The sequence below is a fragment of the Anomaloglossus baeobatrachus genome, chromosome 12 (genome assembly GCF_048569485.1).
Source record: "Anomaloglossus baeobatrachus isolate aAnoBae1 chromosome 12, aAnoBae1.hap1, whole genome shotgun sequence".
Lineage (NCBI taxonomy): Eukaryota > Metazoa > Chordata > Amphibia > Anura > Aromobatidae > Anomaloglossus > Anomaloglossus baeobatrachus.
Window position 1 is genome coordinate 75,628,003 of NC_134364.1, and position 25,459 is coordinate 75,653,461.

At 48.2% G+C, this 25,459-nt stretch overlaps 1 protein-coding gene across 1 annotated transcript in view; it reads left to right on the forward strand.

Moving 5' to 3' along the window:
• The first annotated feature begins 2,508 nt into the window (after positions 1–2,508).
• AQR (aquarius intron-binding spliceosomal factor) overlaps positions 2,509–25,459 on the forward strand; it is a 245,522-nt gene continuing 222,571 nt past the window's right edge. Inside the window, exons 1-4 of the mRNA XM_075330613.1 lie at positions 2,509–2,659; positions 19,739–19,795; positions 21,840–21,880; positions 24,422–24,457. Of these exons, the coding sequence (XP_075186728.1) occupies positions 2,570–2,659; positions 19,739–19,795; positions 21,840–21,880; positions 24,422–24,457 (224 nt within the window). The 5' untranslated portion in view covers positions 2,509–2,569. The remainder of the gene's footprint in view (positions 2,660–19,738; positions 19,796–21,839; positions 21,881–24,421; positions 24,458–25,459) is intronic.

Sequence of the window (25,459 nt, forward strand, 5' to 3'; positions counted from 1 at the left end):
CTTTATACCTCCCGACCGACAGACAGAGCACGTGACGCGCTCTCTAGCGCCCCTCTTATAGTCAGGCCAATTATGGAATTGCCCGACAATAAGCAAGGAGGCCGCTATACTACTTATGCCGATTATTGAAGGGTCCCCAGTGAGAGTAGGGTATATATTCCCCCGACCTCCGCGGGCGGAATATATAAAATCTCCCCGAATCTCACTGGCCTCCCCACAATAATCCTTGGCACAATTCGCTGCCACCAACCGATTTACGGTAACTATTAGCCGAACACACAGACGTGGGATTCAAGATCGAGATAACAGAACAGCCCAAGATTAATTATATAATTTAATCAGCCTAAAGCACACTAGAAACTACAATATATACAATAGGGAATCTACAGAATATACATATGTCAGAGTACAGTTACAATCAAAGCATGGGTTACAAACAGGCATACACAGTTCCAGCAGTTACCTTGTTGCGTCTGGCCACAGGGGGGCGCTGTAGACCAGGTTTCTAGGATCCTTCCCACAGATGTTTCCTACACGTGCCCCCAGCGAAAGAACCACTGGAAAATGGCCGAAGTAGGGTTATCAACCTGGCCAAATCCAGGTCCCCTCCTACCTTCGTGACCTCACAGGGAGCACTGCTCCACCCCTGGCTTGAGTTATGGACAATATCCCAACATGGAATATGGGCCATAACTTTGCCTGGGAGCGTCGTAGGCGGACGCCAATGCTCTCATTGTGACAGTTATGAATTTAGCTACAGAACGAGGGGACTCATGACCTGTCTGCCAGTTCCCCATTGGCTGATATCACGCCTGGGGCATTTCCCAATGTCCTGCTCCCATAAAAAGGGTGTGCCGGCATCGTCCGCATGCGGAGACACCATTTTTATGGTTGCCATATTTATCGGAAATATGGCTTGCGAGATATGAACCATTTTTTACTGGAGTCGTTCTGTCTGGCTATTTCCATAGCCTTGCTAACTAGCTAGCAGCTCCTACTACAGGGTGACGGCAGGGAGTCATCCTGTGTCCATTGTTCCCACACCACCTCATTTCCATATCACAGGACATGGCCATGGAGGTGTAAGTGGAACACTGAGAACAAGAAGGGAGGGGGCACTGCCAGGGAGTGATGAGCGATTATGACTGGAGTCATAATTCATCTTCATATCCCGGGATTTGCCTCACACTAACATACACAAGGGTTTTCAAGGGATTTATAAACATCCTTTAGCCTTCTAACACAGTTAGCAAAGACAATGTACCATTAGAACACTGGAGTGCTGGTTGTTGGATATGGGCCTCTATAGATCTATGTAGATATTGCATTCAAAACCAGACGTTTGCAGCCAGAATAGTCATTTACCACATTAACAATGTATAGAGTGTATTTCTGTTTAATTTAATGTTAGCTTCATTGAAAAAAATGTGCTTTTCCTTCAAAAATAAGGAAATATCTAAGTGACCCTAAACTTTTGAACTGTAGTGTATATGAAGGCCAAGAAGGAGGCTGGCTGGGATCTGATTGATGGTGGGTGTAGACGATCAGCATGACTGCAGGAATGATGGCTCCCGATTATCTGCCAGCCTATAAATGATTCAGATATTTGTCAGGTGATCGGATTGTTTGTCGGCAAAAAGACAATTATCCAGAGCAAAACTGCTAAACAGGATGTGCGGCCGATATGACACTGCATGGGGACAGGGCGGCCACATTACTAGTGCTGCGTCCCCGTCATTGCTCGTCAGTCGGAGTAAAGGAGAACGAAACAACTTGTGCGTAGTCAAAGGGTAAAATGCTCCAGCACTGTCCCCTGCCCCAGATGGAGCTAGGGAAGCGGCGAAACATCAGGGTGATACTAGTGGAGCGCTGCGGGTTTTGATGATCTGTTTAGCAGTTTAATAATAATAATAGAAAGGAGTTTGTGTCCGGACAGCAAAGTTGCGGACGCCATGACCAGGTTCCGGAGGGCAGGGCGCCGTACTCTGCCCACGGAGGGGGGTGATGTGTTAGGTTCAGGTGACATGTCCGTTACAGTTTAGAACTAATCCGCTGGAGAAAAAACGTTCTGTAAACAACTTTTTTGTCTGTTTTGAAAAGTGATTTTTGCAGGATCTTTTTTTTTCTTCTTTCATGGGAGTCTATGGAAACGGATCCGTTCTAACGGATCACTACTGGACGTGAAAGCCTCAGGAGATGCCTCCACTCCGCGCTGCCTGCAGATCTCGGAGGTGTACGGACAGTGCGGGCCGGGAGCGGAGTGTCCGCCTGCTGCTCAGAGATGTCAGGGCGGCACCCAACGGGAGAGTGCAGCGGCTCGCATAGCAACCACTCAGTGCCGCTGGCGACAATGCGGAGAGCCGGAATCTGTCGGTGACTGGCTGAATAAGCCCAAATCATTACATCTTCTGGGCTTCAACAAAATGGCCGTTAGCGTCATCTGCACTTACAATGCGGCGCTTTCATATGACGTCATGTCCGAGCAGCCGCACACTCACAACTTCCGGTGTGAGGGACGTGGGAACGTTCAATTCCGTACCCACGAGGTTCGGGTTTTTGCCAAGTTACCATGGAAACCGGGGTGACAACGACACAGCCCCCCGCCAGGAAAATGGTGACCCCCACAGTAACGCAGATGAACGCGGAGTTTGTCACGCAGGTGAGCGCTGTGCAGCTCCATGTGTAGTCATCCATCTGTGCTGGGGTCCTGGGGAGACGTTCAGGCCTCTGATACAGCTGGCTGACAACCCTATAGGACCTGAAAGTGCAGCCATGTTGGTTGTCACCCTGACAGGAGCATCCTCTGCAGATTACAGCCTGCAGGTGCCATGTGACAGTGGAGCCTTGACCCCATGCCAAGTGCGCAGCCGCGCGTGTGGGTGCGCAGCCGCGCGTGTGGGTGCGCAGCCGTGAGCCCCGCGCGTGTGGGTGCGCAGCCGTGAGCCCCGCGCGTGTGGGTGCGCAGCCGTGAGCCCCGCGCGTGTGGGTGCGCAGCCGTGAGCCCCGTGCCAAGTACACACCCTGAAGCTAATAAGTTGTTGCAGCACCCTTTGAATTTGTGACATCATGCATACTGTTTGGGTAGGAGTCGTTCAGTATTGCACATCTGGAATTGTCAATCTTTCCCCACTCTTCCTTGCAGTGGCTCCAAACCTGTCAATTCATAAGGGCATCTCCTGTGTACAGCGCCTTCTTCAGGTCACCCACGATTTTCAATTGGATTCAGGTCTCTGGCTGGGCTATGACAAAACATTAATCCTCTGATGAGGCTATTGTCTAAAGGGGGCTTTACACGCTACGACATCGCTAATGCGAACTCGTTGGGGTCACGGAATTGGTGACGCACATCCGGCCGCATTAGCGATGCCTTTGCATGTGACACCGATGAGCGATTTTGCATCGTTGCAAAAACGTGCAAAATCGCTCATCGGTGACATGGGGGTCCATTCTCAAATATCGTTACTGCAGCAGTAACGAAGTTGTTCCTCGTTCCTGCAGCAGCACACATCGCTCCGTGTGACACCGCAGGAACGAGGAAGCTCCCCTTACCTGCCTCCCGGCCCCTATGCAGATGGAAGGAGGTGGGCGGGATGTTACGTCCCGCTCAGCTCCGCCCCTCCGCTGCTATTGGGCGGCCACTCAGTGACGTCGCTGTGACGCCGCACGGATCGCCCCCTTAGAAAGGAGGCCGGGCAGGTAAGTATGTGTGACGGGTCTGGGCGATGTTGTGCGGCACTGGCAGCGATTTGCCCGTGTCGCGCAACAGATGGGGGCGGGTACCCACGCTAGCGATATCGGGACCGATATCGCAGTGTGTAAAGCCCGCTTTACTGATTTGGAAGTCGTTTAGACTGATTGTCGTGCTGAAAGGTGAAATTCCTCTAACTTTTTAGCAGAGACCTGAAGGTTTTGTTGCAGAATTGACAGATATGTTGAGCTGTTCGTAATTCCCTGCATCTTGACTAAAGCCCCTACAAAAAGACCTCCATAGAAATATTCATACGAATTACACTTGACTAAAGCCCCAGTTTCAGCTGCCAAAAAAACAGCCCCAAAGGGAGTCTATGGAAACGGATCCGTTCTAACGGATCACTACTGGACGTGAGCCTCAGAAGATGCCTCCACTCCGCGCTGCCTTCAGATCTCGGAACATAAAATATATTTATTGGAATACAACTTTAGAACACAAAAACTAATAAATTATAAATATGTAATACAATATGTAATATATATATATATATATATATATATATATATATATCTATATATATATATATATATCTCTCTATATATATAATTGCCTTATTCTGTCTGTCTGTCTGTCATGCTCCAAAATTGTGTCACGGTGACATTGTGTCACCGTGACATGTCCTTACGGTGACACAAAGCTGATTGGCCGCTGGGTTCGCCATGGCCCCGCTCCCCCACACGGATTGGCCTCTCGCCCCGGCTGCGCCCCCACACGGATTGGCCAGCCGCTCGCCCAGGCTCTGCCCCCCCCCACAGATTGGCCTCTCGCCCCGGCACCCTGCAGGCATTGGCAACTCGCCCACGCCACGCCCCGCCCCCCTCACGCAATAGACATTAGCTCTCGCCCCCCCCCCCCCCCGCATTGCCCGAACTGACACGGTCACGGAGCCACGAATCCCAGGTGAGTACTGTACTCCTCCCCCCCCCCTTTCCCCCCTCACCAACGGGAGCCCACATCAGCGTACGCCGCCGCCGTATGCTGGTGTGGGCTCCCGTGCGAGCGGGGGACGTGTTGCGCTGGTAACCATGCTTGCATAGTTACCAGTAAATCAAGGTCCTGCAGCGGCGGGACTTCCACACGCACAAACATAACAGCACACACACACACGCATACACACACACATCAGATCGCACTCACTCTCACAAACACCTCACACACACCTCACACACACATCGCATCCACACACTCACAGCATCCGGCGATATCGCTTGCTTCTCGGCCTCGATACTGTGCTGTGAGCTTCCAGGACCTTCCGGAGGATCACATGGCCAGAAGCATGTGGTATCTCCGGATGTTGTGACTGTGAGCGCGTATGTGCGATATCGTCAGTGTCTGTGTGTGTGAGTGTATGCGATCGGGTGTGTGTGAGTGTATGCGATCGGGTGTGTGTGAGTGTATGCGATCGGGTGTGTGTGAGTGTATGCGATCGGGTGTGTGTGAGTGTATGCGATCGGGTGTGTGTGAGTGGATGCGATCGGGTGTGTGTGAGTGGATGCGATCGGGTGTGTGTGAGTGGATGCGATCGGGTGTGTGAGTGTCGGCAGAGGAGCACGGCGTGCTGGAGGAGGCTGGGAGCAGAGAGGCTGATCATGGGGAAGGCTGGGAGGGGGAGGCTGATGCTGGGGGAGACTGGGAGGGGAAGGCTGATGCTGGGGGAGGCTGGGAGGAAGGAGGCTGGGAGGAGAGAGGCTGATCCTGGGGAAGGCTGGGAAGGGGAGGCTGATGCTGAGGGAGGCTGGAAGGAGAGAGGCTGATGCTGGGGGAGGCTGAAAGGAGAGAGGCTGAGGCTGGGAGGAGAGAGGCTGATGCTGGGGAAGGCTGATGCTGAGGGAGGCTTGGAGGAGAAAGCTGATGCTGGGGAAGGCTGGGAGGACGGAGGCTGGGAGGAGAGAGGCTGATCCTGGGGAAGGCTGGGAGAGGGAGGCTGATGCTGGGGGAGGCTGGAAGGAGAGAGGCTGATGCTGGGGGAGGCTGGAAGAAGAGAGGCTGATGCTGGGGGAGGCTGATGCTGGGGGAGGCTGGGAGGAGAGAGGCTGATGCTGGGGAAGGCTGGGAGGAGAGAGGCTGATGCTGGGGACAGAGAGGAGAGAGGCTGATGCTAGGATGAGAGAGGCTGATGCTGGGATGAGAGAGGCTGATGCTGGGAGGAGAGAGGCTGATGCTGGGGGAGGCTGGGACGAGGGAGGCTGATGCTGGTGGAGGCTGATGCTTGGGGAGGCTGATGCTGGGGGAGGCTGGAAGGAGAGAGGCTGATGCTGGTGGAGGCTGATGCTTGGGGAGGCTGATGCTGGGGGAGACTGGGAGGGGAAGGCTGATGCTGAGGAAGGCTGGGAGGGGGAGGCTGGGAGGAAGGAGGCTGGGAGGAGAGAGGCTGATCCTGGGGAAGGCTGGGAACGGGAGGCTGATGCTGAGGGAGGCTGGAAGGAGAGAGGCTGATGCTGGGGGAGGCTGGAAGGAGAGAGGCTGATGCTGGTGGAGGCTGATGCTTGGGGAGGCTGATGCTGGGGGAGACTGGGAGCGGAAGGCTGATGCTGAGGGAGGCTGGGAGGGGGAGGCTGGGAGGAAGGAGGCTGGGAGGAGAGAGGCTGATCCTGGGGAAGGCTGGGAAAGGGAGGCTGGAAGGAGAGAGGCTGATGCTGGGGGAGGCTGGAAGGAGAGAGGCTGAGGCTGGGAGGAGAGAGGCTGATGCTGGGGAAGGCTGATGCTGAGGGAGGCTGGGAGGGGAAAGCTGATGCTGGGGAAGGCTGGGAGGACGGAGGCTGGGAGGAGAGAGGCTGATCCTGGGGAAGGCTGGGAGAGGGAGGCTGATGCTGGAGGAGGCTGGAAGGAGAGAGGCTGATGCTGGCGGAGGCTGATGCTGGGGGAGGCTGGAAGGAGAGAGTCTGATGCTGGTGGAGGCTGATGCTTGGGGAGGCTGGGAGAGGGAGGCTGATGCTGAGGGAGGCTGGGAGGAGGGAGGCTGGGAGAGGTAAGCTGAGAGAAAAGAGGCTGATGCTGGGGGAGGCTGATGCTGGGGGAGGCTGGGAGAGGGAGGCTGATGCTGGGGGAGGGTGGGAGGAGGGAGGCTGGGAGGAGAGAGGCTGATGCTGGGGAAGGCTGGGAGGAGAGAGGCTGATGCTGGGGACAGAGAGGAGAGGCTGATGCTGGGAGGAGAGAGGCTGATGCTAGGATGAGAGAGGCTGATGCTGGGAGGAGAGAGGCTGATGCTGGGAGGAGAGAGGCTGATGCTGGGGGCAGAGAAGCTGATGCTGGGGGCAGAGAGGCTGATGCTGGTGCAGCATGGGGGATGGAGCACGATGGGGGTGTGCGCAGCATCGGGGATGGAGCATGATGGGGGGGTGCGCAGCATCGGGGATGGAGCACGATGGGGAGTTCACAGCATGGGGGATGGAGCACGTTTGGGAGTGCGCAGCATGGCGGGTGGAGCACGTTTGGGAGTGCGCAGCATGGGAGATGGAGCATGATGGGGGGTGCGCAGCATAGGGGATGGAGCACGATGGGGAGTGCGCTGCATGGGGGATGGAGCACGATGGGGAGTGCGGAGTATGGCGGATGGAGCACGTTTGGGAGTGCGCAGCATGGCGGATGGAGCACGTTTGGGAGTGCGCAGCATGGCGGATGGAGCACGTTTGGGAGTGCGCAGCATGGGAGATGGAGCACGATGGGGGGTGCGCAGCATAGGGAATGGAGCACGATGGGGAGTGCGCTGCATGGGGGATGGAGCACGATGGGGAGTGCGCTGCATGGGGGATGGAGCACGTTTGGGAGTGCGCACCTCCCCCCAACACACACACACACACACACGCGCACTGCACAACACACTACACACCACACACCACACACACACACACACTGGGAACCACAAACAACTGCCCTACACAGACACCCACACACACAGACAACGCTGCACACACACAACACCCAACACACAAACACTGCGGCACACACAAATATACGCACATACCGCACAACACACACATTGCACAAAACATACCTCCCCCCAAAACACACCACACACACACAAACCGCGCAACACACACACAACGCTACAGACACACAGCGCTCCACAAACAACGCAACACACGCAACACACATACAACACCGCTCTCACCCCCCGTCACACCCAGACAACACCCAGAACATGTACAGCCCCTACACAAACACTTGGTAACTACACACAACAACATCTATATATATATATATATATATATATATATATATATATATAACAAAAATCATACATGAACTACACAATACGTAAATTCTAGAATACCCGATGCGTAGAATCGGGCCACCTTCTAGTATATATATATATATATATATATATATATATATATATACACACAAGATATATATATATATGTAAACTACTGTATATTACACAGTGTATTACATATTTACAATTTATTAGTTTTGTGTTCTAAAGTTGTATCCAATAAATATATTTTATGTTCTATCCAAATATCTTGATTATTGTATCATAAACAATATTAAATGTCTGATGTTCACATACACATGTTCATGTACTACAATAAATTTTTCACCTAACTATAAGCAATATATGTAGGAGTTGGAGTCGGTGCAAGGGAAATTGAGGCGTCGGAGTCGAAGGTTTGGCTTACCGACTCCACAGCCCTGGTTTGTATACCCCTTTCACATGTAAAACGCCATGGAATAAATAGCGATATAATAATTAATAATACTGGAATGTTTTGTAGCTGTAGATGAAACTCCCTGAGAAATTAGGCTATGTTCACACACTGCGTGTTTTACCTGCGTTTTTGTTGCGTTTTTGCTGTAGATATTTCTTGAGAAAATAGTTGTAATCTTTCTGCAGACATTCCCCAGCAAAACCTAAGGCAAAAAAATTAACTGTGCACACACTGCGTTTTTTTCTTAAGAAATTTCTTTCAGTAGATTTTCTTAAGAAAAATAATGAGCATGTCACTTCTTTTCTGCAGCTAACTGCGTTAGGCTATCTGCCCACATGGATACCGCACGGAAGCACTTCCGTGTGACCTCCGTCGGGTGCCCGTGCAGTCTGTGTCCAACTCCCCCGCCAGCCCCGCGGCTGCCCGCACTGCAGTATCAGCAGCTTCTCACACTGCAGTGCGGGCAGCGTGGGGATGACGAGCGCTGCTGTCAGGAGGTTACATGAGATCATTACCTGCTGTGACGATCTCCTGCTCTCCCGACGTCAGCACTGTCACTGCCCGCTGCGTTCTCATGTCTCGCGGGCGGCCCGAGACTGTCACTAGCGGTGATGTCACGGGCCCCCGCTATTCTTTGCTGTGAACGCAGCGAGCATAGAAGTCAGTGACAGCGCTGACGTCAGCACTGCAGGAGATCGTCACACCAGGCAATGTACCTCGCTAACCTCCTGACGTCAGCTCTCATCATCCCCTGCAGTGACCTGGGCTATTGATGTAAGCTCAGGTCAGTGCATTACTCTCCCAGCCAATGGGGAACGTTCTGTTCTTCATTGACTGGGACAGTGACTATGGTATGGATGTCGTTGGACCCCCTTATTGGATTATACCGACCCAGATTTGATTGTTCTTTTCAATAAAATGCTGAAAGAGGGAATGTTTTGAGGAGTGTTTTTTCAAATACAACTTTTTTGTTTATTTTTTATTTCTTAGTGACTGGGTTTGTGATGTCGGGTATCTGATACACGCGTGACATCACTAACCCCAGGGCTTGATGCCAGGTGAAATTACACATCTGGTATTAACCCCATATATTACCTCGTTTGCCACCGCACCATGGCACCGGGATGAGTTGGGGCGAAGCGCCAGGATTGGCATGTCTAATGGATGCGCCACGTCTGGGGCGGCTGTGGCCTGCTATTTTTAGGCTGGGGCGTGTTCAATAACGGTGGACCTCCCTAGTCTGAGAATACCAGACCACAGCTGTCCGCTTTACCTTGGCTGGTGATCCAATTTGGGGGGACCCCACGTTTTTTGTTTTAAATTATTTCATGTAAAATAACAGCGTGGGGTACCCTCTGTTTTGGATTACCAGCCAAGGTAAAGCTGCCAGCTGTGGTCTGCAGGTTTCAGCTGCCTGCTTTACCCTATCTGGCTACAAAAGATAGGGGGAACTCCACTTTGTTTTTTGTTTTTTTTAAATTATTTATTTATTTTTTGGCTAAATACAAGGCTAAGCAGTAAGCACCCTTTAGTGCCACATGAAAGTCACTAAAGGGTGCCAGCTTAGAATATGCAGGGGGGTGGGACATTATATGTCTTTTTCATCTATTATCTATCTATCCATTATCTGTCTATCTATTATCTATATTATTTATTGCTGTTAGCTTTAAAAAACGCAGGGACCAACCTACAAAAAAACGCACCAAAACGCGGTAAAAACGCATGCGTTTTTCAGTGCGTTATTGGTGCGTTAACGTAGGTGCGCTAATCCTTCACTCAAGAAATTTCTTAAGAAAAATCCTTTTTCTAGTGTGAACATAGCCTTAATTTGTTTTCGGATACACTTAAGCCATACTTTATTTCATATGTAAAGTGACTTCCAGAGAAAACATGGATATTGAGTCTAATTTAGGGGAGGAAGAACATACATATACTGTATATCTAACCCCACAGAGGCAAATAGTCACATGGTTGCAGATTCAATGTCTTTATGCACAATATACTGATACTAAGTCTAAGCCATTATTACTCGTCAGTCTTCTTTTGAATTGGGAATCAATCTAGCAAATTGTTGGCTTTTATGGTTCGTCAACATAATATATCTAATGCTGTTCTCCAGGTCAGAGCTATGGATGCCTCTATAGCAATGTCTGCAGAGGGCAGTACTCATTGTTTCCAAGGATATAATGACACTTTTTACAAATCTAATTGCCATATTATTATAGATGATTGCCTTTCATACTTAGCGGTATTACGCTATTTGCGCACTGGGAAATGGAATATTCTTGAGAAAATTCCGCATGATCTCAAAGATTACCGCACCCGCGGTAAAAAACCGTGGCAAACCGCACCCGAAAACCGCATGCGGTTTGCCGCGGTTTCACCGCGGTATTGTTCGCGGTATTGCCGCGGTTTTGCCGCGTGCGGGTTGGGATGTGCTTTATTGCATTCAATGCAATAAAGCACATTGAAGAAAAAAAAAAAGTCATTTAATTCTGAGATAGTAGATAGATAGACAGAAGAATAGATAGAGGGATAGATAGATAGAGGGATAGATAGACAGACAGATAGAGGGATAGATAGAGCACAGATCGCTACATTTCTCACGGTCGGCAGTGAGTTCACATTACCGGCCATGGGAAATGACCGGTAATTACCTCTGCTGTCTCGCTGCATTCATTCAGCGCTGTGTCTGTGTCAGTCGCGGCTGGATGTAAGCAGCGCAGGACGCAGGAGCTGTGGATTACGCCGGAGCTTTGGTGCGGGAGGGGTTAATAAAATGGTGAACGAGGCTTGTTTGTTTTATTTAAAATAAAGGATTTTTCGGTGTCTGTGTTTTATTCACTTTACTTACGGGTTGATCATGTCAGCTGTCACATAGACGCTGCCGTGATCAAGCCCGGAGTTAATGGCGGCGATCCGCCACCATTAACCCCTTGTATTACCCTGACTGCCACTGCTACACGGCGGCAGGAAGAGCCGGGGACACGCCGGTGCTGCCGCATAATGCATGCGACAGTCCCGGGGCAGCTGCGGCTGATATTCTCGGCTGCGGGAGGGGGAGTGAGGCGGGGGACATTAACCCTGCCCCTCTCCCTCCCCAGCCTGAGAATACTGGGCCGCCGCTGTGTGCTTACCTCGGCTGGACAGTAAATATGCAGCGGAGCCCACGTTCTTTGTTTTCTATATTTCCGTTTTCTTTCTATGTGTGTTCTATGTGTCTGTGTCCTGTGTCTGTGATCTATGTCTGTGATGTCTGTGTGTGATGTGATCTGTGTGTTTACTCTCTGCACGGCTTCCTCTTCCTGTAATGACATCACTTCCCTGCAAAACCGCAGACAGGCGATGTACATTACCGGAGGTAAACCGCGAAATACCGCAGGGAATAACGCAGGAAAACACAGTGAACCGCACAGAATTTGCTTCCTGCGTTATTCCCTGCGGGATTTCATGATTAACATTGGAGTCAATGTAGTGAAATCCCGCAGCCACGTGCGGAAAAGAATTGACATGCAATTGTTTTTGCTGCGGGAATCCCGCAGCAAAACATGCAGCTGTCAAATTCCGCCCAGTGCGCACAGAATTTTTTTTGCCCATAGGATTTGCTGGTGATTCACTGCAGAGCTGTTATGAACATTTTCTGCAGCGAAACATGCAGCAAATCCGCGGAAAATCCGAGGCAAAATCCGGTAAGTGCGCACATAGCCTTACAGCTTCCTACAGTAAGTGAGAGTCCGTAAACCTTTTTAGATGCTGATATCACCAGTGGAAATTATCCTGGCCCTGCGTGACATGCCCTCTGGTTAATCACCAGGTCCAAATGGGCTCCCACTGAAATTGTATGTTAGATATCAAAAGATTTAATTCCACACCTTATAATTTTTTTTTTTGCAAGTGTCCCAGGGCGAGGGGGATTTACACGCAGCGATATCGCTGGTGAAAGCACCCGCCCCTGTCGTTTGTGCATCACATGCACATCGCTGCCCGTGGCGCACAAAATCGTTTGGAGCTGTCAAACGGAGTTACCTGCCTAGCGACGTCGCTGGCGAACCGCCTACTTTCTAAGGGGGCGGTTCGTTCGGCGTCACTAAGCGGCTACCCAATAGAAGCGGAGGGGCGGAGATGAGCGGCTGTAACATCCCGCCCACCTCCTTCCTTTCTCATTGGCGGCGGCCGCAGGAGCGGTGTTATTCGTCGTTCCCTGGTGTCACACACAGCGATGTGTGCTGCCTCAGGAACGAGAAACAACCTGCGTGCTCAACAAACAATAATTTTTTAAAAAGGAATGACATGTCAACGATGGACGATTACGTTGAGTATTTTCCATCATTAACAGACGTTCCTTGCTGTCACACGCAACGACGTCGCTAACGATGCCGGATGTGTGTCACGGAATCTGTGACACCCGGCGATATATCGTTAGAGCCGCCGTTCTGTGTAATGGGGCCTTAACTCTTTAGTCCTTCAGGAGGCCTGACTGAGGTATAGATGCTCAATGATGTATCCGCACCATCATCTATACCCCAGTCAGGCCTCCTGAAGAACCTGGAACCCAGGAGAAACTCGTTGAGGCTGTTTCTGCATCATCACATCTAAAAGGGAGAGTTTTATATCTTTCTCTCTTTTTTTTTTTATAGTCTGACCCTAAGCTCTTGTTTTTGATTATATATATATTTTTTGGTTGAGTCTCCTTGGGTGCTGTGTGCGCACCGGTAACCCAGGTTGGTCTATGCCTTTCATGATTGGTCTATTATGACACAGCGTGATATGTGGTTATTGGATATGTTTGTTATTAGTCTGGGAGCTTAGCATTTACCTTTGGTCAGGTTTTTGAATATTGTGGATTACATAGTCATCAGTAGGACTTGTAAGTCTAGGGACTTATTAGGGTTTCCAAGGGTGAGCCATCGGTGAACAGGGGTGTCATTTGCGGTTATTAGGGCGCTGACCTCCGCAGCAAGGTAGGGAGAGAACTTAGGGGCAGGTTTATGCCCCTTTTAGGTTTATCACATTCTCTGACGTCTGTTCACCCACAAGTGTCCTCCGATTATTAATTGTTTGGAGTGTTTTTTTCACATATATCTATTTATGATTTTAAACTTATTTAATAAAATTGTAAATGGCCGTTTTTGTCCCCAAATTCTTTAAATGGATACGTAAGCTTAGGGGCCACATATGGTAAACGTGCTGCTGACCGGCCTTCCATCTGCATCCTTCCCTCTTAAAATAGGAACTCGTCAGGGCTGTCCCCTCTCCCCCGCTTTATTTGTTTTGACACATTAGCTATTAAAGCCATATCTATAGCTGATCGGACTGATACCATTGGGTTATACACTGATGGCATGATCATGTGTATGGAGCAGGCCGGGACACTTTACTTTATCTTTTCTATAGATATCGGCGTTCATGCCTCTTTCTTACAGGCGCTCTACTCATTTAGATTCTTTATCACTTTTTCCAATGGTCACACATTTTAAATATTTAGGGATCAACATTCATCACGACAGTACAGGGATCTCTCTTCTAACATTCTGCTACCGTGTTTTTCCAAAAATAAGCCCTCCCCCAAAAATAAGCCCTAGCAGGGATTTTCAGCATTTTCGGAGAAAGGCTTAAATATAAGCCCTCCCCCGAAAATAAGCCCTAGTCGCGGTTCAGTAATGAAGTGTCCATGCAGCTAAAAAGGTTACAGATACTGCAGGACACTTCATTATACACAGCGGCACCCGGCAACTACACTCACCCGATGCTGAGCTGCAGGACCTGCAGTGATCACACACCCGCACACATCAGATCTCACACACACACACACAATATCAGATCTCACACACAAACATCGGATCGCACACACATCGGATCGCATACATACTCGCCTCATCCAGCGACACCGATCTCTTCTCGCCGGCAGAATCCTGAGAGGCAGTGCAGTGGAGCGCAACGAACAGGACCTGCGGACGGACACGTGACTTGCTCTCATTCCCTGCGGCCGTAAGTGCTGGATGTGATGTGTGTGTGTGTGTGTCTGTCTGCAATCGGCTGTGTGTGTGTCTGCGATCGGCTGTGTGTGTGTCTGCGATCGGCTGTGTGTGTGTCTGCAATCGGCTGTGTGTCTGTCTGCAATCGGCTGTGTGTGTGTCTGCGATCGGCTGTGTGTGTCTGCGTTCGGCTGTATCTGTGATCGGCTGGTGTGCCTGTGATTGGATGTGTGTATCTGTGATCGGCTGTGTGTGCCTGCGATCTGCTGTGTGTATCTGTGATCGGCTGTGTGTGTCTGCAATCTGCTGTGTGTGATCTGCTGTGTATATTTGCGATCTGCTGTGTGTGTGTGTGATCTGCTGTGTGTGTGTGATCTGCTGTGTGTGTGTGATCTGCTGTGTGTGTGTGTGATCTGCTGTGTGTGTGTGTGTGTGATCTGCTGTGTGTGTGTGTGTGTGTGTGATCTGCTGTGTGTGTGTGATCTGCTGTGTGTGTTTGTGATCTGCTGTGTGTGTGTGTGTGTGTGTGTGTGTGATCTGCTGTGTGTGCCTGCGATCAGCTGTGTGTATCTGTGATCGGATGTGTGTATCTGTGATCGGCTGTGTGTGCCTGCGATCTGCTGTGTGTGATCTGCTGTGTATATCTGCGATCTGCTGTGTGTGTGTGTGTGTGTGTGTGTGTGTGATGTGCTGTTTGTGCCTGCGATCTGTGTGTGATCTGCTGTGTGTGTGTGTGATCTGCTGTGTGTGCCTTCAATCTGCTGTGTGTGATCTGCTGTGTATATCTGCGATCTGCTGTGTGTGTCAGCTAGCAGCAGGGTAGGACGGCGTGCAGCACCGACCGGAGATCACAGGAGGACCTGGGAACCATGCAGATGTCCTGGTCTGGTGAGTATGAGTCTCCTGGGAAGTGGGGGGGTCTGCTTTTTTGGGGGGTAAACTTACCCCCAACAGTGTTTCTCCAAGAATAAGACCTCCTTTAACCCCTTAACGACCCATGACGTACTGGGTACGTCATGGATGGTGTGCCGGTAGGCCCCGCCCCCTGCCGCCGGCAGGCGGCGATCCGCGCACATATCAGCTGTTAACAGCTGACGTGTGCCTGCTCGCTTCCACCCACGGCCATTAACCCCTTACATTTCGTTGCCAAAATCTGGTAGCGATATGTATATGGGCGCTGCCATGACAGTCACTTACCCCGCCCCCACCGGAAGTCACATGACATGATCACGTGACTTTCGGCGGTTGCCATGGTAGCACAGGGTCATGTGATGACGCCTCTAGCTAACATGACTCACTTCCTCTCAGTGCCGGAATACAGCCGGCATTGAAAGTGAAGCAGCAAATCTGCAGTTCTCAGCTCTGTAGCTGAGATCTGCAGATAGTGCAGAGCGATCGGATTGCTGATCGCTATAGCCCCCTAGGGGGACTAGTAAAATAAAAAAAAAAGTAAAAAAAAAAGTTTTAAAAAAATTAAAAAACCTAAAAGTTCAAATCACCCCCCCCCTTTCACCCCATTGAAAATTAAAGGGTTAAAAAAATACACACACATTTGGTATCGCCACGTTCAGAAATGCCCGATCTATCAAAATATAAAATCAATGAATCTGATCAGTAAACGGCGTAGCTGCAAAAAAATTCCAAACGCCAAAATTACGTTTTTTGGTCGCCGCAAATTTTGCACAAAATGCAATAACAGGCGATCAAAACGTAGCATCTGCGCAAAAATGGTACCATTAAAAATGTCAGGTCGAGATGCAAAAAATAAGCCATCACTGAGCCTCAGATCCTGAAAAATGAGTACGCTACGGGTTTTGGAAAATGGCACAAAACATGCGCCACGATTTTTGGACAAGCTTGTGAATTTTTTTTAACCCCTTAGATACAAGTAAACCTATACATGTTTAGTGTCTACAAACTCGCACCGACCTTAGGCATCACATAGATACCTCAGTTTTACCATATAGTGAACACAGTGAATAAAATATCCCAAAAACTATTGTACGATCACACTTTTTTTGCAATTTTTCCGCACTTGGAATTTGTTTGCCGATTTCCAGTGCACTATATGGTAAAACTTATGGTTTCATTTAAAAGTACAACTCGTCCCACACAAAACAAGCCCTCATATGGCAAGATTGATGGAAAAATAAAAAAGTTACGCCTCTCGGAAGAAGGGGAGCAAAAAACAAAAACGGAAAGTGCCCGGGGGCTGAAGGGGTTAAAAATAAGCCCTAGTGCTTTTTTGGGGGGCAAAAAAAATATAAGGCAGTGTCTTATTTTTGGAAAAACACGGTAATATTAGATTATGTCAAACTGAAGTTCAATCTGTGGGGGAAACTACTTGTATCTGTGGCGAGACTCATAAATCTAAGATATTATTGCCAAAACTAAAGGCCTAAGACACACTACAAAGTGGAATGCGATAAAACATCGCATTCCACTCAGACCAATATTACTCTATGTCCCAGCACCCATGCCGAATTATTTTCTCAGCCCTAATCAGACCGAGAAAACAATCGCAGCATGCTGCAAGTGTAATGCGATCCTTGTTTCTCTCTCGCCCATTAAAGTCCATGGGGCGAGAGAAAAATCGCACTGCACTCGCATTACACCGGTGTACCGCAAGTGCAGGGCGAGAATGGCAATAGCCGGCAACGGAGGAGAGAGGGAGATAAATCCCTCCCTCCCCTCTGCAGCAACGGCCCGCCCCTCCTCAGTGCCATCCCGTCCCCTGCAGCTGAGGTCCGCTCTCACGATCGGACCTCAGTCGCAGTGACAAGCGCATGACACTCTGCTCCCGCTCTGCTGCCAGCGTGAGCCGAGTGTCATGCGAGGATCACAGTAGTCCCCGTGTGGCCCCGGCCATACCCTGTAACACAGTGCGGTTTTTATCCCTAAATCCCTCTTCACAACACTTGCTTTGCTAATGTCTTCTGTTGTGAATACATTTTCCAGTTTGGTGCTCCCTCTTGTGGTCAGTGCTGGCAGTGCAGTTGACTTGTGGAATGAGAGCCACACACCTGTGGAGGACTGGCAATCAGGCCTTTCAGATTCGGACTATATAACTGAGTAGTTTTTTCCATTTCCTTGCCGGTGCTCAATTGATTTCCTATGTGTTAAGGACATTCTGAAACCAGCCCTGCTCTCTACCAGAACTCATCTCAAGATAAGTTGGTCTTTTGTACCTCTGCTTATTGTTTCCACTTTCTTGGTGTTTTTTCTGTTTTGATACTATTGCTTGATTCCTATTTTGTCTGTGTGGAGTTCCTGGTGGAATTGGACCATTCCCTGCTGGGATTGTCTGTATATTTAGCTCCATGATTCTGCAATGTATTGTGTTTTGTCATGCTTGGTATTAAATTCAGTCCCTCATCTACATTAGTGTTTTTGGATCCCAGTAACATCAGAGTGCTGATATAGTGGGGGAGAGGCCGTGTGGTCTCAGAGTTTTTCCATGTCAGGCGTGCTGAGATTTTTTAGGGTTTTTACGGCTGCACACAGTGCTCTTTCCTATAAAGATAGTTTGGGCCTCCTCTTTGCTGAATCTGTTTTCTAGCTTTGTATTGTGTTTTCCTATATCACCGTAGTTTTTACATGTGGGGGGTTATTTATATCTTTGGGCATTGCTCCGAGGCAGATTAGCTTTTCTTATATCTCTATCTGTAAGAATATTTAGTTCTCCGGCTGTGTCGAGACGACTAGGTCATTGTAGGCTCGTCCCACGGCTACTTCTAGTTGTGTGTCAGGATTAGGTCTGCAGTCTGTTAAGGTTTCAGCCACTCTGGTTACTTTTTGGGTTTCCGCATTTTTTGATCCTCCTCGGTCTCTAACTCCTAACAGTCTTCATTTGTGTCTGCTAGTTCTTGTACCAAACTTAAATGATCTACTCTTCAAATACCCCAAAAGCTTGGGGGTACAGCTTTACCAGATTTTATGTTTATTACATAGCAGGCCAGCTAACAAGACAAGGCAGTTGGATGCCGGGTTCTCACCGGCCAAATTTGGGCAGTCACTTGGCAGAATTGGCAAACACCAGCCATCAGGATTTTTGGAGCTTGATAAACCTGACATTCCCAAAATGTTGCTTATGCTCATGTAGGCGCAGTCAGTAGGGGAACAGGCGAGATAAGTGTAAAATTTTACTCATATTTTAGTGGACATACCTCTGTGGTAGAACCCTTATTTTCCATCCCTGGTATATCACCAGACCTCTCAAATTTGGAGCGCTCAAAATCTCATTTTACTTGGGGACCTTTATGACCAGAATATACTGTTCTCTTTCGAGTAGTTGAGAAATACGTATGATGTGCCGAGATCCCAATTTTTTTTAGATCTCTTCAATTAAGGTCCGCTCTCCAATCACAATTGCATTCACAAACTGTAATGGTGACCTTATCTACCTTCCCAATGATTGGTATGCTTAGCTCACAAGGTCTCAAATCAGTTCTCATACACGCTATCAATAGGTATTGGTTCTACTTCTGAGGATGAAAGACAAGTGGGAGCTGCTTACTCCCAGTATTAGTGGGGGGAGATCAGGAATCCCCCCTTTATGTCTCTTCTTCAGTGAACAATAAAATGACTCAATTCTACATTCTCCACCTACACTACCTAACCCCTTCAAGGTTGCACTTAATGAGTAGATTACCCTCTTCGGATTATTTGTGTTGTCACAGCTTAAGCAGATTCGGGCTAACAGCAAGATAACAGGATAAGGTAGAGCAGTAAAAGTTACTGATCCTGAAAGGGCTGCCTGTATGTTCTCTCTGTTTTGTGTGGGTTTCCTCCAGCTTCTCTGGTTTCCTCCTCCACTCCAAAGACATAATAAGGAATTTAGATTGTGAGCTCCTATGGGAACAGTGATGATGTCTGTAAAGCCCCCGTTACATTTAGCGACTTACCAGCGATCCCGAAAACGATGCGACCTGATAAGGATCACTGGTAAGTCACTGGGAGGTCGCTGGTGAGATGTCACGCAGTCAGATCTTACCAGCGATGCAGTAACGATACAGGTCGCAGTAGCGTCCTGTATAACGATCTCTGCTATCATTGGGACCCTGTCACACAGTGTCGAACACAGCATTGCGTCCTGCCCAGCAGGACATCGCCTTTGAAGAAAATAAACCAGAACAGTGTGTAACGAGCAGCGATCTAACAGCAGGGGCCGCCAGGTCGCTGCTCAGTGTCACACATAACGAGATCGCTGGTGAGACCCCTATTACGTCACAAAACCTGTGACTCAGCAGCGATCTCGCTAGCGATCTCGTTATGTGAGAAGTACCCCTAAAACTGTGTGCTATGATGGTGCTACATAAATGAGTAAAATAAAATAATGATATATTTCTTGTTCCTTTCAGCTGGCTAAATCTTATTGGGCTCCACATTCTAAGAAGAAACTTCCATTTGACTATAAGGTAAGAAATCAGCTTAAAACTTGTACAATTTTATTGTGTTGAGGATCTGGTGAGGTGTTTGGTGTGTTGGGAAGTAGTTCTCGTTGTCGACAGTAAATATTTGTCCTCTTAGGAGATAATGTGTGTATCATTGGGGGGGTGTCTAAACCTGAGAACGTGGGATGCCCTGACAGAACGGCCACACACCAGCAGCACCACTCCATTTATTTATCTTGGAAGTGCTGAGCACTGGACCTGACTCTCTTTAGCAAATTAGGGCCCTATTCTGCGCATTGCTGCAGGTCCCAGCAGTCAAACCCCCAATCTGCAATCTACCACCTACCCAGCGGAAAACTGATAACGGATATTATTGGGAATAACCTTTATGGCCCTGTGCACACACTGTTTTTTTTGCTGCTTTTTTGGTGCAGTTTGTGGTCCTAAACTGCATGTATGACCTTCCCTAGAAAACAGTAAAAGAGGGAGAGCCAGCACTGCTTGAGAATGGCATGCAATAAATAAAAAGTGTAAATTCATAAATTATTCCAGCTGTACTATAATGCAAAATGAGATTTTTAGCAAACAATTGATCAATTTTTTGAGCCACCCCTGCCACGTCACAACAAATCTCAATAGGGGGTGTCCTACTCTATATTTTATATTTCCATTGTGCCATGCGGCCTCCTAAATTGAAGTGGCACATACCTGTAACATTTCAGAAACCGCTTCCATGTTGCAAAGACAGGCAGCTGCGAATAAAGGCAATCTAGGTCCCAGCATGTGCTGCAGATGCCAAAAGCACCAGGACAATGTCAGAACTGGCCCTCACAGTGCCAGACCAGGGTCCATGAATAAAGGCGGAACAGGCCCTAGTAAATGGTACATAATTAAAGCCTGTTTGAGAGGGTGAGGTGGCTGAGTGTGAACAGCCACCAAAATTAATTTTGATAGAAACAGAAGGAATATGCAAACCCAGAAGGAATATGCAAACCAAAACCATGCGAGCGTGGCTTGGTGGGGGTCAGCCAGTGGCTTGGTGGGGGTCAGCCATCAAACCAATAAGTAATAATGAAAGAGGGAGAGCCAGCACTGCTTGAGAATGGTAAAACAGAATGCTCTTTTATTGTTACTTCCCTAGCAAAGTCTATGAGAAATTCGAAAGGCTGTGCACACGTTGCTTCTTTTTTGGGCGCAGAAATAAGAAGCAGCAGGTCACTTCTTTTCTACGTTTTTCCCTGCGTTTTGCCATTGCATATTGTGAAAAAATGCAGGTGCTAAAACACATGCGTTTTTTTTATGTGATTTTTCAACCAGAGGGTGCGTTTTATGCTTAAGAAACAAAACGTCTGTGTGCGCACATAGCCTTAAAGGGGTTCTCTAAAAGCAGCAACAGATGTTAAAAATTGTGGCGTGGTGACATTACTTACAAAGGGCGCATGACCATCAGATATGGAGGCGCCGGAAGATGAGGGCTGTATTGGCGTGAGAAAGACAAGGTGGTACCGGAGAAATCGAGGATGAACCAGACAGTGTTTCCTGAGATACATGCCACCAGATACTTGCTCAATGATTATTTTTAACAGTCTGTAGAAAATTATCTATCTTATTTATTACCATGCCATATCTACCGAAGACGTCTTGGAAGAAATATATAGAATTGATCTACAATGGCCGACTTTATCAGAAATTGAAGTTACTAAAGACGTCCAGCTCCTGTCTCTCATTAACAACCCGTCCTGCCTTGTGAATCCAAAGCATCTGTCACATCATCAGCGTGCTGGAAGTGAAGATGGCAGATGTGTGCACACAGGCACTGGGCCGGGCACGGTTTCTGGAAGCCATGCTTCACTTCATCTTTGTTAGGAAGCTGCATGAATAGCAATATACAGTATATAAAATCCTCCAGGATTACCCAATCACTCCCTATATGAGGATCCAGGCAGGGGGAAATGATCTCTCTGCTGCCATTATAAACAGACTATGAAAGTTAGGTGATGTCCACTACTGATGACCCCACAGCCGTGAGTCCTCCCCGTCATCATTATATATTTGTATTTTGTTTTAGGTTATAGAAGACATCTATGTCAAGGAAATTCTCAAGTCTCGGTATGTTTTTTATCTTCTTCCTTCGTTATAAGAGCCCATGCAGACATCCGTGCCAATCGGTCCGAGCACAGACTGCTAATACACGGGCTGGCCACGGCTCTCCGAAAGTGATGGCTTCATATATTTCTATGAGGATTTCACTCTCGGGTCAGGAGATGTGGCCAGTCCATGCATTGTGGTCTGAGACTGGACCGAAATCTGCATGAGCAATTATTCTCAGTCTTTTTCATTTTTACTTTTTCTTTTGTAAGTCTACCTGCAAATTTTATTTTATTTTGCTCACTTACATAGCACTAATTCCACAGCACTTTGCAGGCATTATCATCACTGTCCCCTTTGGGGCTCACAGTATAAAGTCCCTAACTATATGTCTTTGGGGAGTCCAGGGGTAAAACCAGAGAATAAGGAGGAAATCCATGCAAACACTGGAGAACATACAAACTCCTTGCAGATGTTGACTTGGTGGCATTTGAACCCAGAACTGCAAAACCGCATTGCTGACCACTGAGCCACCGATCCAATAATGTTAGCCACCATCACACATTGGGGTTTAATGATAAAGTGGGGATTGTACCATAGAAAATTTTTTGGCTAAAGAAAAGTCGTTCAATTTTCAATATAATTTCTTGATCAATTCCTTTAAACTTTTTAAGATTTCTGTTTTGGTCGTTTCATTCTTTCCTTCCTGGGGATGAAAATGTTGGTTTCTCATGTGATGGACGCAATGGCTGTTTACCCTTCCTGTGTCTAGGGAAGGGGGAGATGGGGACCCCTGACCAAACCTATCGCTGGGCCCTGAGTACTTCACTGCCCTAGATAGGCTCCTAACCTTGGCACCGAGCAGGATACCTAATCCTAGGCTAACTCTGTATCTGGGCCCTAGGTAGGGAGCAGATGGGATGAGCTCTTCATCAACCCCACTAGGCACTAAAGGACACACAGGGATAACAAACAAGGGAAAACAACAACTTATCTCCGGATGCCTCAGGAAGAGAAACTGCAAAAAAACAACCAGATTACACCAGATGACTGCTTTCCCTGAAGACTTGTTAAGGGTAGAGAACATCTTACCAGCACTGGGTATGGGGAAATGAGGGTTTATATAGACACCAAGTAAGTGCTGATGAAAAGCAGCTGAAATGGTGAGGAACTCCACAGGGTCCTAAAGGGAAAGGGATGAAAACAAAGCAGAGGAGATAAATACGATACCAAATACACCAAGCAGGAATGATAGATAAGGGAGCATTTTGTCCAGACAAATGCTGTTGTATTCTATTGCGTGACACCACGTGACTGTTTGTCACCCGTGACAGGCGGCCAATGACCTTGGCAACAAGCGGTAAACTATAGAGTTAAAAATCTCTTGGTTCTTGACAGCAAAAAGGGTCTTTAATAAAAGGTAAATTGCAAAGTTGTTTGTTTTTACAATCATTGAGGAAATTGAGACAATCCCTTTTAAAAGGATTGTCCGGTATAAAAAACATTGAAGCAGGGATGTGGTAGAACAATTAAATAGCACATTTCTGCCCATTTTGGCATTGGCTTCTTCTGTCACCTCAGTTTCTTTTTATTGTTGGGTAGTGATGGTCAATCTCTGGCCTCCGCTCTTGCTCCTGATGGGCCATAGCTGCCATGTGTTTACACTGCATGTGAGCTGCCTCGGGAAACTGAGATATTCAGGCACCACAGCAGTATTTTGTTGTCGTGCTTACAAAAAAAATATTGAAATAGTACTATAATCCCTTTAAAGCCACGTCCAGAAGACTTAGGCTAGGTTCACATTTCCGTCAATTTGTATCAGTCACAATCCGCGGCTCTGGTAAACAACGGAATCCGTTTGGCGGATTCTGTTGTTTCTCATAGACTTGTAAGAGTGGCGGATTGCGTCTGATGACCTTGCGTTGCATCCGCTGCGCAGCGCATCAGTCGTCTTTGGACTGACCGCCAGGCGGAAACATCGCAGAATGTAACGTTTTTTAGGCCGTCAAAATTAACGCACCGCGCAGGAATCCGTCGCAATCCGTCACGCTTGTAATGTTTGTCTATGGTGCTGGATTCCGTCGTAATCCGTCTTACGACGGAATCCAGCGCTGGATTCCGTCATGCTCTACTGAGCATGCCCAGCATGTTTGGCACACCCACTGGGCTGTCCCAAACACAAACGGATCAAGACAAATCCGTCAAAAAACGGATGCACAGTGGATGTAACGGACGTGACGGATCAGTTTTTAACCAGGATTCCTGTGAACGGAATCCTGTGAAAAACACATCCGTTGCGTCAGTTGACATCTAAAAAACGACTGATCCGTCACTGACGGACCTGACGGATTTAAAACAACGGAAATGTGAACCTAGCCTTAGAGGTTTTCTTAAGCTTGGCCTCTGGAGGTCTACAGCCATTATTATGATGTTTAGGCCTTCATAATACCTATGCAGGACTTCTACACCACACACACTGTCCAGGTATCCGGTGGAGTGATTTCTTTTGTGGTCTCTTTGGAACGCGAGTTCCTTATTTCTCTTCTACACTTTCTATTACAGATTTGCTATAAGGAAGATAATGCTTTTGGAATTCAGGTAAGGAGAAAATCTGATGTTGTGTCTTACTTGCCATGTAACCGTAAGCTTTTTATCCTAAAGAATATTGTTACCCCTTTCCAACATGATGTTTTTTCTTTTTGCTCTGTTTTTTTCCTTTTTGCCATCACCCAAAATCCACAAGTTCTTTTTGTATTTTTCATTTGAAAATTAACTTTACTGGGAAGCAAATTTCTTTTTCCATAGTGTGGTTAAATTGCTCAAATTTCCAATCCTAGTCTAAACAGGCTGTTCATTGGTAATATGCACTGTAAGTAGAGCCTTTAAAGGGGTTGTCCATTACTAGGACAGCATTGTCTGATTACACATGTTTGCCCCAGGTAAAATAGTAAAGCCTATACCCACCTCCCATACCGGCGCCCTTCCAACTGTGTCCAGGCTCGCGTTCCTGGGACTCGCGTGAGGTTATGATGTCACGCTAGCTCTGTGCCCAATCGACACCGGCTTCCTTCTCCCCACCTTCGGACCAAACTGACAATCAACAGGAAGTGAGCTCAACGGCTGGGCTCACTTCCTGTTGATTAACTCATTTGGTCCGAAGGTGTGAGCCCCAGTAAACCTTTGATAGTTTAAGTATTTGCAGGCCTTTTTAATTGCAAACAGATCAGTGGGGATCTGTATCCTTAAGGGCGCTTTACACACAGCGACATCGCTAGCGATGTCGCTCGTGAAAGCACCTGCCCCCGTCGTTTGTGCGTCACGGGCAAATCGCTGCACGTGGCGCACAATATCGCTAGTACCCGTCACACATACTTACCTTCCTAGCGACGTCGCTGTGGCCGGCAAACAGACTCTTTTCTAAGGGGGCGGTTTGTGCGGCGTCACAGCGACGTCACACGGCAGCCGTCCAATAGAACCGGAGGTGCGGAGAGCAGCCGCATGAACGTCACTCACACCTCGTTGCTGGAGCATGCAGGTACGATGTTGTTCCTCGTTCCTGGGGTGTCACATGTAGCGATATGTGCTGCCTCAGGAACGACG